The 14,467-nt window shown below is 38.2% G+C and overlaps 2 protein-coding genes across 2 annotated transcripts; both read right to left on the bottom strand.

Moving 5' to 3' along the window:
* Positions 1 to 107: 107 nt before the first annotated feature.
* Positions 108 to 7,541, bottom strand: LOC117433752 (C3a anaphylatoxin chemotactic receptor-like). The gene is made up of 2 exons (XM_034909487.2): positions 6,658 to 7,541; positions 108 to 4,013 (listed from the first exon to the last, which is right to left on the bottom strand). Exon 2 carries the CDS (start codon positions 4,010 to 4,012, stop codon positions 2,990 to 2,992), a length of 1,023 nt encoding a protein of 340 aa, XP_034765378.2. The 5' UTR covers position 4,013; positions 6,658 to 7,541; the 3' UTR covers positions 108 to 2,989.
* A 49-nt stretch (positions 7,542 to 7,590) lies between these two features.
* On the bottom strand, positions 7,591 to 12,771 carry LOC117964785 (C3a anaphylatoxin chemotactic receptor-like). The gene is made up of 2 exons (XM_034909479.2): positions 12,658 to 12,771; positions 7,591 to 10,361 (listed from the first exon to the last, which is right to left on the bottom strand). Exons 1-2 carry the CDS (start codon positions 12,723 to 12,725, stop codon positions 9,335 to 9,337), a joined length of 1,095 nt encoding a protein of 364 aa, XP_034765370.2. The 5' UTR covers positions 12,726 to 12,771; the 3' UTR covers positions 7,591 to 9,334.
* Positions 12,772 to 14,467: the final 1,696 nt, after the last annotated feature.

The following is a 14,467-nucleotide window of genomic DNA, read 5'->3' as shown; positions in this document are numbered from 1 at the left end:
AATAATAATAATAAGTGGAGCATAGAGACCAGGACTAGAGGACACATTCAGTGGATAAATACTTAAGAAGGTTGCATTAGACTTTATGAAGCAACATTAGTTAATTCTATAGCATACTGCAAGACTTAAAATTATTATATACAATCACCTCCTTTAAATACAGTGTAAAATCCATCTGTGTACTTAACAGTGCTTTTAATACCAGAGAGAGAGCTGCTTTAGCACATTATCCATTAGCATTGCTCCCAAGAACACGTTCAGAAGTTTGCTAGTTTTACTGTAAATGGGATAAACCATTGAGTCCCATTGTGTGGGGGATAGCCTTTCACAAGCCACACCTTGAACTCCCAGGCCCTCGCACACACAGCAGCAGGAAGCACACACCAGCCTTGACAAGTGCTGGGAATGAAATGTTGTTCTGAATGCCAGGAAATCCTAGATAATGAATCTCAAGTTCCTTAGAAAAGTGTAAAAGTAGATGGCTGCCCGTTTTTAAAGTTCTATTAAAGGAGATAGAACAAACAATGTCATCCTCTGATCTGATTTTAAACAAAAAAAAGGCATTGCTTTATTTAATAAATATGGAAGTATATTAAAATCTAATGCTTCTCCTGCTGTAGTTAAGCATAATCCACGTAATGGCAAAAAAGCATGAAACACTAAATGCACAGTGCCTATAGAAAGTCTACACCCCCTTGAGCTTTTTCACATTTTGTTGTGCCAGTGCCTCATAGTTTCATGCATTTAAATGAGGTTTTTTCCACTTATCTACACACCGTACTCCACACTGTTAAGGGGAAAAAAGTTTTTATTGACAAAAAAATGATGTATTAAAAATACAAAACTGAAAGATCATAATTGGATAAGTCTCCACCCCCCTGAGTTAATACTTGGTGGAAGCACCTTTGGCAGCAATTACAGCAGTGAGTCTGCTGGGATAGGTCTCTGCCAACTTTGCACACCTAGATTTGACAATATTTCACCATTCTTTACAAAACTGTTAAAGCTCTGTCAAGTTCCTTGGGGAGTGTTGGACAGCAATCTTCAAGTCATGCCACAAATTTTCGATTGGATTTAGGTCGGGGCTCTGACTGGGCCACTCAAGGACATTTACCTTTTTGTTCCTTAGCCACTCCAGTGTAGCTTTGGCTGTTGCTTTGGGTCATGCTGAAAGGTGAACTTCCGGACACAGTTTCAGCTTTCTTGCAGAGGGCAGCAGGTTTTCCTCAAGGACTTCTCTGTACTTTGCTCCATTAATTTTCCCTTCTATCCTGTGTGATAAGGATCGCACTCACCACGGTTCGTTGCCCCTTTAAAAACACTGACCCAACACACAGAAATTGATTTTTTCTGAAGTGCGGTTGCGCTATTTTTAATGAAAACACCAAAGCAAAATAAACAAAACAAACACCTAGCTCTTCTTTGAGCAATAACTAAACAAAACAGGAACCTAAATTAAACAGGACAGCTAAGCTGTTTCCCTGTAACAAAACAAAACAGCACACACAACAAAAAGGCTTCACTCTACCTTTTTCATTTTTTTAAATTACGGCTGTACCCACACACCAGCACAGTCGGGCTTCTACCCTCTTCAGCAGCCACTCTGACCAAACTGACTGCTCTCCTTAAATACCCTGCACCTGGCTCCAATTTTCAATAGTAGCCAGGTGCAGCTAATGATTAATCAATAAAACAATTAAACAATTAAACAAAACAATTAAACAAGACAAATGTGCATTCCGCACATTTTTTTTTCTGCAGAGAGGTTTTAACCCCCTCCCTGCCATCTCACACCTGACAAGTGCCCCAGTCCCTGCCGATGAGAAACATCCCCATAACATGATGCTGCCACCACCATGCTTCACAGTAGGGATGGTGTTCTTTGGGTGATGCGCTGTGTTGGGTTTGCGTCAACGCTTTGCATTTATGCCAAAAAGTTCCATTTTAGTTTCGTCAGACCACAAAACTTTTTGCCACATGGCTACAGAATGTTTTTTTGCATACTTCAAATGGGATTCAAGGTGGGCTTTCTTGAGTAATGGCTTCCTTCTTGCCACCCTACCATACAGGCCAGATTTGTGGAGTGCTTGGGATATTGTTGTCAGATGCACACTTTGACCAATTTGGCCATATAAGCCTGTAGCTCTTGCAAAGTTGCCATTGGCCTCTTGGTAGCCTCTCTGATCAGTCTCCTTCTTGCTTGGTCATCCAGTTTGGAGGGACAGCCTGATCTAGACAGGGTCTTGGTGGTGCCATACACCTTCCACTTCTTAATAATCGTCTTGACCGCGCTCCAAGGGATATTCAAGGCCTTTGATATTTTTTTTTATAACCATCCCCTGATCTGTGCCTTTCAACAACTTTGTCCCGGAGTTCTTTTGAAAGCACCTTCGGTGCTCATGGTTGAGTCTTTGTTTTGAAATGCACTACCCAGCAGAGGGAACCTACAAGAACTGCTGAAATTATCCTGAAATCATGTGAATTACTACAATTTAACACAGGTGGAGGCCACTTAACTTGGTGTGTGATTTTGAACGTGATTGGTAACACCTGAGCTAATTTAGGATTGCTATTACAAGGGGGGTGGACACTTATCCAACCAAGATATTTCAGTTTTTATTTTTAATTAATTTTCTACAAATTTCTAGAATATTTTTTTCTCTTGGAAGTTGTGGGGTAGGATGTGTAGATACGTGAAAAAAAGGCAACAAAAGGTGAACATTTTGAAAGGGGGTGTAGACTTTCTATAGGCACTGTATCTACATTAATATAGATAATATATAATAACATACATTTCAGAAACACTCAATCATGCAGTCTAAAGTAGACAAACTTTTCACATAAACTTTCCTTAATATTTAACAACCTTCTTAGATATGTAAAAAAACATTTTAAAAAATGTATGAGCACTAAAAATGTCACAGTATTGACAGTATCTTAACTAAATTGTCAAGACAGAGGCTACTAATGTTTTGAGTTTTGAGTATTTTTACAATGAAGCAACCTGCTCTGTGTTTGTCATAGAGCTTCTGTTGCTCCTTGTTGACCGGCAATGGCTGGAACTATCCGATTCCTCACTGAAAGCTCTGATGTACACCGAAGACAGTGTTTGATTGAACCTCTTCTTCGAATCCAGGGCAATGAGGAAATAAAGGATGGGGTTGATGCAGCTATTGAAGTAGGCCAGGCCTTTGAACAAAGGAAGAGCAACCTTCACCGCCAAAGATTTCTTATTGACCATCTTGGCCAGCAAAAAGACATGGTAGGGCGCCCAACAGAAGAAAAAGGCAGCCACCAATGCAGCAATGATCTTGTAGGACTTTTTGGGCACTCGTGTCCGCCTCAACTTGCAAGCCATGATGGTGTAACAAGTGGCAATGATTAAAAAGGGGACCAAGAAACCAAAAAGGAACCTCACGATGTAGAGGGCCTTATTCTGATATCCATCGTTGCTTCCAGGAACATCGAAGGAGCACTTGGAGAGATTCCCATTTCCTGGATCCATAGAGACCCGTCGAAATAGGAAGTATGGCAGGCTAAAGGCTGTGGCCAGCGCCCAAACTCCTACGCTGGCAAAGGAAGCCATCTGGACAGTGCGCCACTGCTTGATCCGGATGGGGAAGACCACAGAAAAGCAGCGGTCAAGGCTGACGACAGCTAGAAGGAAGACGCTACAGAACAAGTTCATGTATGTGAAGAAACCGTTGAACTTGCAGAGGAACTCTCCAAAGGGCCAGTAGGTGTAGAAGAGGAGCTTGAGCAAAGAGGTGACTCGGGTGAAGCAGAAGATCAGGTCGGCCACAGCCAGGTTGAGGAGCCAGACGTTGATCACAGTCTTCTTCAGTTTGCAGCTGGTCATCCAGATCACTATGCTGTTTCCAGTTACTCCCAGAATAATAGTGATGCTGTATAAAACTATCAATACCATCTCCATTACATAGTTGATGTACACCGAGTCGTCTGTGTTTTGAGGCAAAGGTTTGGTGCTCATTGTGATGTTGCTGATCTCCATTCTGAAAAGAACGAAAACATAAGAACATAAGAAAAGTTCAATTTTAAGTAGTGTCTTGGATCAACTTTATCTATACCATTTTAAAGACTTCAATCAAGTCTCCTATTTCCCTTCTTTTTTTCAAGAAAGCAAGCAGGGATCACAAAGGTAAACCACTTTATCCAAATCATGATTGTGCCATGTATGCAATACTAAAATATAAAATATGATATTATATTCCTGTAGAAATACAAGATAATATATTTAAGAAGTAGCAAGAAGGAACTGAGAAGCAATATCTCTATTAAAGATCCATCTTACAGGGGATTTAGTTTTTCCAAGCAATTTTTTTGACTTTGTCACAGAATAATTTACGACTAATTTACAGATTAGAGTTATCTGTACCGGAAACTAAACTAAAAGCAGAACTAGCTCAACCTGCTGTTCAATTACAGTCTCTATTGAATGTATGCAGGGTTCATACCTCTTTGATATGTGTGAATGGGATGTTTACTGTCTACAGACTAGACAAGAATCGGAGTGGCTTTTGGTTTATTTCTCCCTTGAGAAAGATACATTTTGCAGTTCAGAAATACATAACACATATTCACGTGCACCACGGACAGTAAGATTTCACAGCATTTGTGACTATAAATAGTTCTGTGTCACAAGTTCCTCTTTATGAGAAAACAAACATATATTTAGAGCTCTAGTTTTTGTTCCACTACCTTCCAGAAAGCGTACGGACAGATGAACAAATGCAAATGTTGCCCATTTTACCCTGTGCAGGGTATTAATACTATTATAAACTCAACAAACATTTTGGTGCATGAAGACATTTATGTTGCCGTTTTTAGGAGAGCTTCAGGATTTGAAAATCCTTTCAGCTTTTACTGTACATATACCTGGGATAATTACTGCTCTATTCAGAACCTGATTGGGTGTGATTTGTGAGGTTTATAACAGATGTCCTTTGTATTGAGATATCTTACAGCTATGGCCAATGGTTTCGCAACCCTATAAAATTAACTCATTTTGCTTCATGAAGTCGAATGAAACCTTTTGAATAATGTCACGTTAACATATTTAATTACGTGCCGCTTTGTAGTTTTCCATATAATTAATGAAAAACTGACATTAATTGAATGTGACAATGAGGAAATCTAACTACTATTATGGCTTCCGGTAGATTTTTGCAATATAATTTTCTACTTTCTTTGATTACATGATGTTCAACAAAATATCGAAATTATGTTCATGTAGTTTTAATTTTGTTCTTATGTCTCAGTTTCCCTGAATTGATAATCATTTCCTTTTCAAACATATGTTCACGATTTTAAGGAGCAAAGTACCACAAAATGTTGTTCATAATTTTACCCCATAACTTGTTTTTTTACAGCAGTGACTACCAAGAATGACTGATATGGCTGCCATATTGTGTCAATGGCAGTCAACATTGCAGAAAAGCTGAGAGGAAAACTGCCAAAAAGTGACCTATGTTAGGAGTTGCTTTTATAAACCTAACTTTACTTTATTAAAAAAAAACCACCAAGACAGGAAGGAAGTTTAATGATGTCATTCAATTTAAAACGAAAACCACAATTAACACAGACTAAATTAGATTAGCAAACCAGATTAAAGGCAAAAACTGATTTTTAAAAAAATAAAGAGCTTAATGTATGAAATGCCTGACTAAAAGCAGATCCAGTATCCAAGAGCATGAGGAAGTGTTACTGATCCCCAGGAATGAGGAACCTGTTTGTGTTTCCGTTTACAGATGCTTGAAAGCCATGGCAGGATAAATGCATGTGTATGTACACATAAATACAATGTTATTGTGCATAGTTACTATGGGCTTAATGTGTAAATCTTGTTGCATGATATAACCCTACCCCTAACCCGACCCCTTTTCTGATACAGTTGTCCACTTGATAAACCTTTCCCCCTGCCAATTGATTGTTAGTGTGTGTGTGATTCACCCCAGGACTTTTAGAATTCTAAATAAAATACAGCAGGTTTAACAAAGGGGCAGAGGCTAAAGGGAATAAAAACAGGATACAACATAAAGAGGACTTGAATTATATAGGAGCTGCAGACTGGGGACACAGTGCTTTTCCTAACGCTGGGTGCAGTGAGCCCCCAATATCAATGGGCTCTGCAGGACATTGTTGGATAGTTTTAGTGTGTTCATTGAGCAATCATTTATGTTGATGTAATTTAAGAAAAAAGAGAAAACAGATTAAAACACTGTTTCACATGTGTTCAGAAGCATAAGAATAATAGCTGTCACAAAACCCTTAATTCATCAGAAGAAAGACTTTTAATCCAATCGTTTGCCAGTTTTTTTTACTATTTCCAAAATTGCTACCAATGTAGAATACATGGTAAGGACATTTCTTCATTATTGTACCACAAAAAGATGTTATCTGGACAACATGATTGTAATATATCCCAGAACTTGTTATGTATTCATTTTATTATTTCATTGATTTATTAATTTATTTTAGATTAATGTTCATTTAAGAAATACCAGGACAATTGCATTGATCATTTCCAAATTACTAGTTTTGCTGAATGAAAAACAATATCTGTAAAATTACCCAGTTAATATTTTAACTGAAATCCTTTCACGAATAACAAAAAAAAAAAAAAAGATTTGATCTTACCTTTGACTTGTCACAAAAATCAGTTCAACGAGAAAAAGCTATATAAGCAAACATGAATATCCAGCATCAGAAGTGGTGCTTAAATAAGCATGCTAAAATCTTGTCATCCACTATGAGAAAGATCTATTGAGCCAACACCACTTCTACAGATCAAACAGAGGCTTTATTCAAAGGGAAAACACACCTTCTTTGCTGCACACCATAAACCGATCATACATAGCAGTTACTTAGTAAATACATGTGTACTTACACATAATTCAAATGTCATTCAAATGATATACTGCTAGTACAACACAAAGATCACTGTTCTCTGCCCTCATGCTTTCCGGTGACCTGTGATAAAATCAGGCTTCCCATAACTGAAATGATTTTATCTTAACATAGTGCCATTTCTGTAACTCACATCACAAAACACACAGCAACAGGACCGTAGCCATTTCCACTGCCTGGTTGCATTTTTCAGACATTTCTGACCGTGTTGAGAATGGAACCACTTCTTGTTTTTTGTAGCAGTGGCCCCTGCTAATGTCTAACACCCAAGCAGGCAAGCTATTTCAAACTGTCTATTCGAAGTCTGTTTTTTGTACATGGAAAAGAAAAAAAAACATTGAACATTAGCTCAGCTGTCAAATATCCAAATTACTCGCTTTCCTTATTTCTTTTTAGCTTGAGAGCCCTTGGGGCCAAGTTGTGTTCAAAATAACATTTATTTGAAGAAGTTTGGTGCTCCAATGGTTAAAGAAAGGGGTTTGTTACCAGGAGGTTCCAGGTTCAATCCTAGATGCTAACTCACTGTGTGTGACCCTGAGCAACTCACTTAACCTCCTTGTGCTCCGTCCTATTTTAAGTGACTCTGCAGCAGCAGTTGTGATGCATAGTCGCCTGTCCGTCAGTCCCCCCCCCCCCCCCCCCCGACTCTGTAAGTTGCTTTGGATAAAGGTTTGGTCATTAAAACCTTGCAGGTTATGTCAGTGCTGTTTACGGAGCGAGTGAGACCAGCACAGAGACTTCATTCATTCTAATTAATTACAATAAATGGAAATGTTGAAAACCTCCACTTTAATGTTTACAAGAAATATAATTTGTGGGACTATTTTTTTTCTACAAAGAGGAAGGATATATAATACATAATAATATATATATAATATATTAATAATACAAATTGTTCTTTTTTTTAAATAACCTTTTTTTATTGGATCTGTTTTCTAAGCAGGTTGACACACTCCAGGGCTTGTGTGTTGTGTTGCTTTGCTTTGTGGCGTATGTTGTGGAGTAGTGGTTAGGGCTTTGGACTCTTGACCGGAGGGTCGTGGGTTCGATCCCAGGTGAGGGACACTGCTGTACCCTTGCGCAAGGTACTTTATCTAGATTGCTCCAATAAAAACACAACTATATAAATGGGTAATTGTATACAAAAAATAATGTGATATCTTGTAACAATTGTAAGTCACCCTGGATAAGGGCATCTGCTATGAAATAAATAATAATGTTAATGCAACACAACACACGTCCTGTTCATTAGAAGGGTGCTATGGTAAACATCTGTCCATTTTAAGTTCTAGAGCAAACAATATAATTACAGTAATTATTTCTCTCCATTATAGCATGACTAATTACACACTTTTACTGCAGCTCAGGAAAACTGTTGGTCTGTGGACATCTTCCCATCCGATTTTAACCCAAAAAAGTAAAGTGTGTTAATACAGAAGTATATTCAAATTCAACTCTTCTCCTGCTGTATTTAAACATAATCCCACTTTATGGATTAGTCTGTGTGTTGTAATGGTAAAAAAGCACTAAACACTACATTTCTATACATTAATATAGATAATATATAATAATGTACAAAAACGCTCAATCTTGCAGTCTAAGGTATACAAACCATTCACATAAACTTTCCTAATACAGGCAGTCATCGCACTTATGACACAATTGGTTCCTGAAAGTCGTGTTGTAAGTTGAAGCGTCGTAAGTCGAAGCACGTGTTCCCATAGGAACAATGTTATAAATTTGGGTTACGTTCCTGACTCTTTGGCCAGATAATATATTTTTACAAAAACGATCCGTTATATTGTACTCATGCAAATATTTATTTAACTCTTTACACTCAGCCCGCTGATTTTGGGGCACCAGCGCCCCGGTGCTTACACGTATATTACTCAGGCACATACCTGGCTTGTTTAAAAGTACAGACTCTGGGCTTTCTAATGACGTATTCAGTGTGTGTATGCGGTACTCCTAGCCGGAACTACGATCGCCTGAAGTTAAGCCTCTCATCATGTGACAGAGTTCACAGCTTAGGTTTCGTTTTGAGTCCACTGCTCTTATCAGACATTGTTTTTATTATTTGTTTATTTAGCAGACGCCTTTATCCAAGGCGACTTACAGAGACTAGGGTGTATGAACTATGCATCAGTTGCAGAGTCTCGCCATGTCGTAAATGCCGTATCGATATTGTAAAGTCGAAGCAGGGTAATAATGCAAAAGAGTCGTAAGTGCCGTGTGTCGTAAGTCGAAGCGTCGTAAGTCAAGGAGCGCCTGTATATAACAACCTTCTTAGATATGTAAAAACAACATTTTTCAAAAATGTATGAGCACTAAAAATGTCACAGTATTGACAGTATCTTAACTAAATTGTCAAGACAGAGGCTACTAATGTTTTGAGTTTTGAGTATTTTTACAATGAAGCAACCTGCACTGTGTTTGCCATAGTGCATCTGTCTCTCCTTGTTGACTGGCAATGGCTGGAACTATCCGATTCCTCACTGAAAGCTCTGATGCACACCAAAGACAGTGTTTGATTATACCTCTTCTTCAGATCCAGGGCCATGAGGAAATAAAGGATGGGGTTGATGCAGCTATTGAAGTAGGCCAGGCCTTTGAACAAAGGAAGAGCAACCTTCACCGCCAAAGACTTCTTATTGACCATCTTGGCCAGCAAAAAGACATGGTAAGGCGCCCAACAGAAGAAAAAGGCAGCCACCAATGCAGCAATGATCTTGAAGGACTTTTTGGGCACCCGTGTCCGCCTCAACTTCCAAGCCATGATGGCATAACAAGTGACAATGATTAAAAAGGGGACCAAGAAACCAATAAGGAACCTCAATATGTAGAGGGCCAGCTTATTCTGGTATCCGTCTTTGCTTCCAGGAACATCTAAGGAGCACTTGGAGAGATTCCCATTTCCTGGATCCATAGAGACCTGTCGGAATAGGAAGTACGGCAGGCTAAAGACTGTGGCCAGCACCCAAACTCCTACGCTGGCAAAAGAAGCCATCTGGACAGTGCGCCACTGCTTGATCCGGATGGCAAAGACTACAGAAAAGCAGCGGTCAAGGCTGATGACTGCTAGAATGAAGACGCTACAGAACATGTTCATGTACTTGAAGAAGCCGTTGAACTTGCAGAGGAACTCTCCAAAGGGCCAGTAGGTGTAGAAGAGGTTCTTGAGCAAAGAGGTGACTCGGGTGAAGCAGAAGACCAGGTCGGCCACAGCCAGGTTGAGGAGCCAGACGTTGGTCACAGTCTTCTTCAGTTTGCAGCCAGTCATCCAGATCACTATGCTGTTTCCGGTTACTCCCAGAATAATAGTGATGCTGTATAAAACTATCAATACCATCTCCATTACGTAGTCGATGTCCACCGAGTCGTCTGTCTTTTGAGGCAAAGGTTTGGTGCTCGTTGTGATGTTGCTGAGCTCCATTCTGAAAAGAACAAAAACATAAGAACATAAGAAAAGTTTGTGAACAAGAAAATGCCAGTGTTTTAGATCCTACTACTTCACCTGGTAGGCTATTCCATACATGTATGACTCTGTAAAAAAAGTGCTACCCACCTTCTGTTCTAAACTTACTTTTACTCACCTTCCATTTATGTTCTCTTTGTGCTAAATTTGAAGTAGTGTCTTGGATCAACTTTATCTACACCATTTTAAAGACTTCAATCAGGAGGCTGTGTGGTCCAGTGATTAAAGAAAAGGGCTTGTAACCAGGAGGTCCCCGGTTCAAACCCCACCTCAGCCACTGTCTCATTGTGTGACCCTGAGCAAGTCACTTAATCTCCTTGTGTTCCGTCTTTCGGGTGAGACGTAATTGTAAGTGACTCTGCAGCTGATGCATAGTTCTTTCCCAATGAGGGATCACAAAGGTAAACCGCTTGATCTAAATCATGATTGTGCCATGTATGCAACATTAAAATATAAAATATGATATTATATTCCTGTAGAAATACATGTATAAGATATTTAAGACGTAGCAAGAAGGAACTGAGAAGCAATATCTAATTTAAAGATCCATCTTACAGAGATTGGGGAATTGAATTTTTGTTAAAGAAAATTAACCAGAGGGGGGATTTAGTTTTTCCAAGCGATTTTTTTGACTTTGTCACAGAATAATGTATGACTAATTTACGACTCATTACATAGAGATTAGAGCCATTCTATTTATCTGTACCGGCAACCAAACTAAAAGCAGCGTTAACATATTTAATTACGTGCCTCTTTGTAGTTTTCCATATAATTAATGAAAAACTGACATTAATTGAATGTGACAATGAGGAAATCTAACATGAAATACTGTACTACTATTATGGCTTCCTGTAAATTTTTGCGATATAATTTTCTAGTTTCTTTGATTACATGATGTTCAATAAAAGATTTAAATTATGTTCATGTGTTTTTAATTTGTTTTATTATGTCTCAGTTTCCCTGAATTGATAATCATTTCCTTTTCAAACATATGTTCACGATTTTAAGGAGCAAAGTACCACAAAATGTTGTTCATAATTTTACCCCATAACTTGTTTTTTTACAGCAGTGACTACCAAGAATGACTGATATGGCTGCCATATTGTGTCAATGGCAGTCAACATTGCAGAAAAGCTGAGAGGAAAACTGCCAAAAAGTGACCTATGTTAGGAGTTGCTTTTATAAACCTAACTTTACTTTATTAAAAAAAACCACCAAGACAGGAAGGAAGTTTAATGATGTCATTCGATTTAAAACGAAAACCACAATTAATACAGACTAAATTAGATTAGCAAACCAGATTAAAGGCAAAAACTGATTTAAAGATAAATAAAGAACTTAATGTATGAAACGCCTGACTAAAAGCAGATCCAGTATCCAAGAGCATGAGGAATTGTTACTGATCCCCTGGAATGAGGAACCTGTTTGTGTTTCCGTTTACAGATGCTTGAAAGCGATGGCAGGATAAATGCATGTGTACGTACTCATAAATACAATGTTATTGTGCATAGTTACTATGGGCTTAATGTGTAAATCTTGTTGCATGGTATAACCCTACCCCTAACCCGACCCCTTTTCTGATACAATTGTCCACTTGATAAACCTTTCCCCCTGCCAATTGATTGTTAGTGTGTGTGTGATTCACCCCAGGACTTTTAGAATTCTAAATGAAATACAGCAGGTTTAACAAAGGGGTAGAGGCTAAAGGGAATAAAAACAGGATACAACATAAAGAGGACTTGAATTATATAGGAGCTGCAGACTGGGGACACAGTGCTTTTCCTAACGCTGGGTGCAGTGAGCCCCCAATATCAATGGGCTCTGCAGGACATTGTTGGATAGTTTTAGTGTGTTCATTGAAGAATAACAGCTCTCTGACATTTAGAATAGCTGTCACAAAACCCTTAATTCATCAGAAGAAAGACTTTTAATCCAATCGTTTGTCAGTTTCTTCTAGCATTTCCAAAATTGCTACCAATGTAGAATACATGGTTAGGACATTTCTTCTTTATTGTACCACAAAAAGATGTTATTTGGAATAATAGCTTTTACAACATGTTTGTAATATATCCCAGAACTTCATTTTATTATTTCATTGATTTATTAATTTATTTTAGATTACCATTCATTTAAAAAATACCAGGACAATGGCATTGATAATTTCCAAATGTTTGTAGTTTTGTTGAATGAACACAATAACTATAAAATAACTCAAATTCTTTCACAAATAACAAAAATAACAGATTTGATCTTACCTTTGGCTTGTCACAAAAATCCGTTCAACAAGAAAAAAGCTATACATGCAAACATGAATATCCAGCATCAGAACTTTCCACACTTTGAAGTGGTGCTTAAATAAGCTTGCTAAAAGCTTGTCATCCACTATGAGAAAGATGTGTTGGCTCAACACCACTTCTACAGAACATACAGAAGCTTGACTCAAAGGGAAAACACGCCTTCTTTGCTGCACACCACAAGCCAAGCACTGTGTGGTAATCGTTGTTTTAGCTTGAGATTCACACAATGTTTGAACTCTGTACTTCATGCAATGTATGCTTTCTGAATTATTATTATTTGCTTTCCATTAAGTGTTTCTAATTACTGTGTAATTACATAGCAGTTACTTAGTAAATACACGTGTACTTACACATAATTACAATGTAGTTCAAATTATTATTATTATTAACTGCTTAGCAGATGCCCTTATCCAGGGTGACTTACAATTGTTACAAGATATCACATTATACACATTATACAGATATCACATTCAGATATCGCTTGAACAAAGGTTATTGTATTTCTTGCTCTTATTGTATTACTTGTATTGTAACACTTGAAATGTATTTGCTTACGATTGTAAGTCGCCCTGGATAAGGGCGTCTGCTAAGAAATAAATAATAATAATAATTATTATTTTTATATACAATTACCCATTTATACAGTTGGGTTTTTTACTGGTGCAATCTAGGTAAAGTACCTTGCTCAAGGGTAAAGCAGCAGTGTCCCCCACCTGGGATTGAATCCACGACCCTCCGGTCAAGAGTCCAGAGCCCTAACCACTACTCCACACTGCTCCCCAGATGATGTGTTGCTAGTACAACAAAAAGATCACTGCTCTCTACCCTCGTGCTTTTCGGTGACCTGTGATCAAATCGGGCTTCCCTGATCATAACTGAAATGATGTAGTCTTAACATAGCGCCATTTTTGTAACTCACATCACAAAACACACATCAACAGGACCGTAGCCATTTCCACTGTCTGGTTGCATTTTTCAGACACTTCTGACCGTGTTGAGAATAGAACCACTTCTCGTTTTTTTGTAGCAGTGGCCCCTGCTAATGTCTAACACCCAAGCAGGCAGGCTATTTTAAACTGTCTATTCAAAGTCTGTTTTTATCCCCCCAGCTCATGTGTACAAGTTCTTGGAAAAAAAAACCAAACGAACTGAAGTAGCTTTCCTTATTTCTTTTTAGCTTGAGGTCCCTTCAATCCCAGTTCCGACAATGACTCACAGTGTATGACCCTGTGCAAGTCACCTCCTTGTGGTCCGTCCTTCGGATGAGACGTAAAACAAACAAGGTCCTAATGACTATATAATAATATTAATTTGTCATGGGACTGTAACGGTTCATGCAGAGGGTAACGCATCAGTAGTAGCAGGTAACTGTAAAGGTCAGTTTGAAACTAGCTGGTCTTCAACTGGGCCCAAGTTTCCTCGACATGCTGTTGAAGAAATATTTCAGTCAAAAAGGGGAACAGAACTCATGTTTTTAGCCAACTTTCCAAAATAGGGAAATAGTTCTTAGGTTCCTGTTCTGTCATGTTATTATTGTTATGATGCAGCACTCAGTAAAGAATGATATGTGTTAATATTGTAGCACAAGGAGTCTCAACCATGTTCCAAATGCTCACAGAATCTAATTGGATTACAGCTATTATAAAATGGTGCCTAATCTAGAATCGATTAAGGTGATTAGTATGTGAACGGGATGATTTTTTTTAACTTCCTTTTATTTTTTAATAACTTTTTTTTAAGCAACATATTAAAATGGCTTGATTATTTA

Source organism: Acipenser ruthenus, chromosome 41 (assembly GCF_902713425.1).
Source record: "Acipenser ruthenus chromosome 41, fAciRut3.2 maternal haplotype, whole genome shotgun sequence".
NCBI lineage: Eukaryota > Metazoa > Chordata > Actinopteri > Acipenseriformes > Acipenseridae > Acipenser > Acipenser ruthenus.
The sequence above is the reverse complement of the archived record's forward strand: the minus strand, read 5'-3'. Positions and strand labels throughout refer to the sequence as shown.

Coding starts and splice junctions, on each gene's coding strand:
- LOC117433752 (XM_034909487.2), bottom strand. CDS start 4,012: ATGGAGATCAGCAACATCACAATGAGCACCAAACCTTTGCCTCAAAAC.
- LOC117964785 (XM_034909479.2), bottom strand. CDS start 12,725: ATGCTGGATATTCATGTTTGCATGTATAGCTTTTTTCTTGTTGAACGG. Junction 10,362..12,657: donor ATTTTTGTGACAAGCCAAAG/GTAAGATCAAAT, acceptor TGTTCTTTTCAG/AATGGAGCTCAGCAACATCA.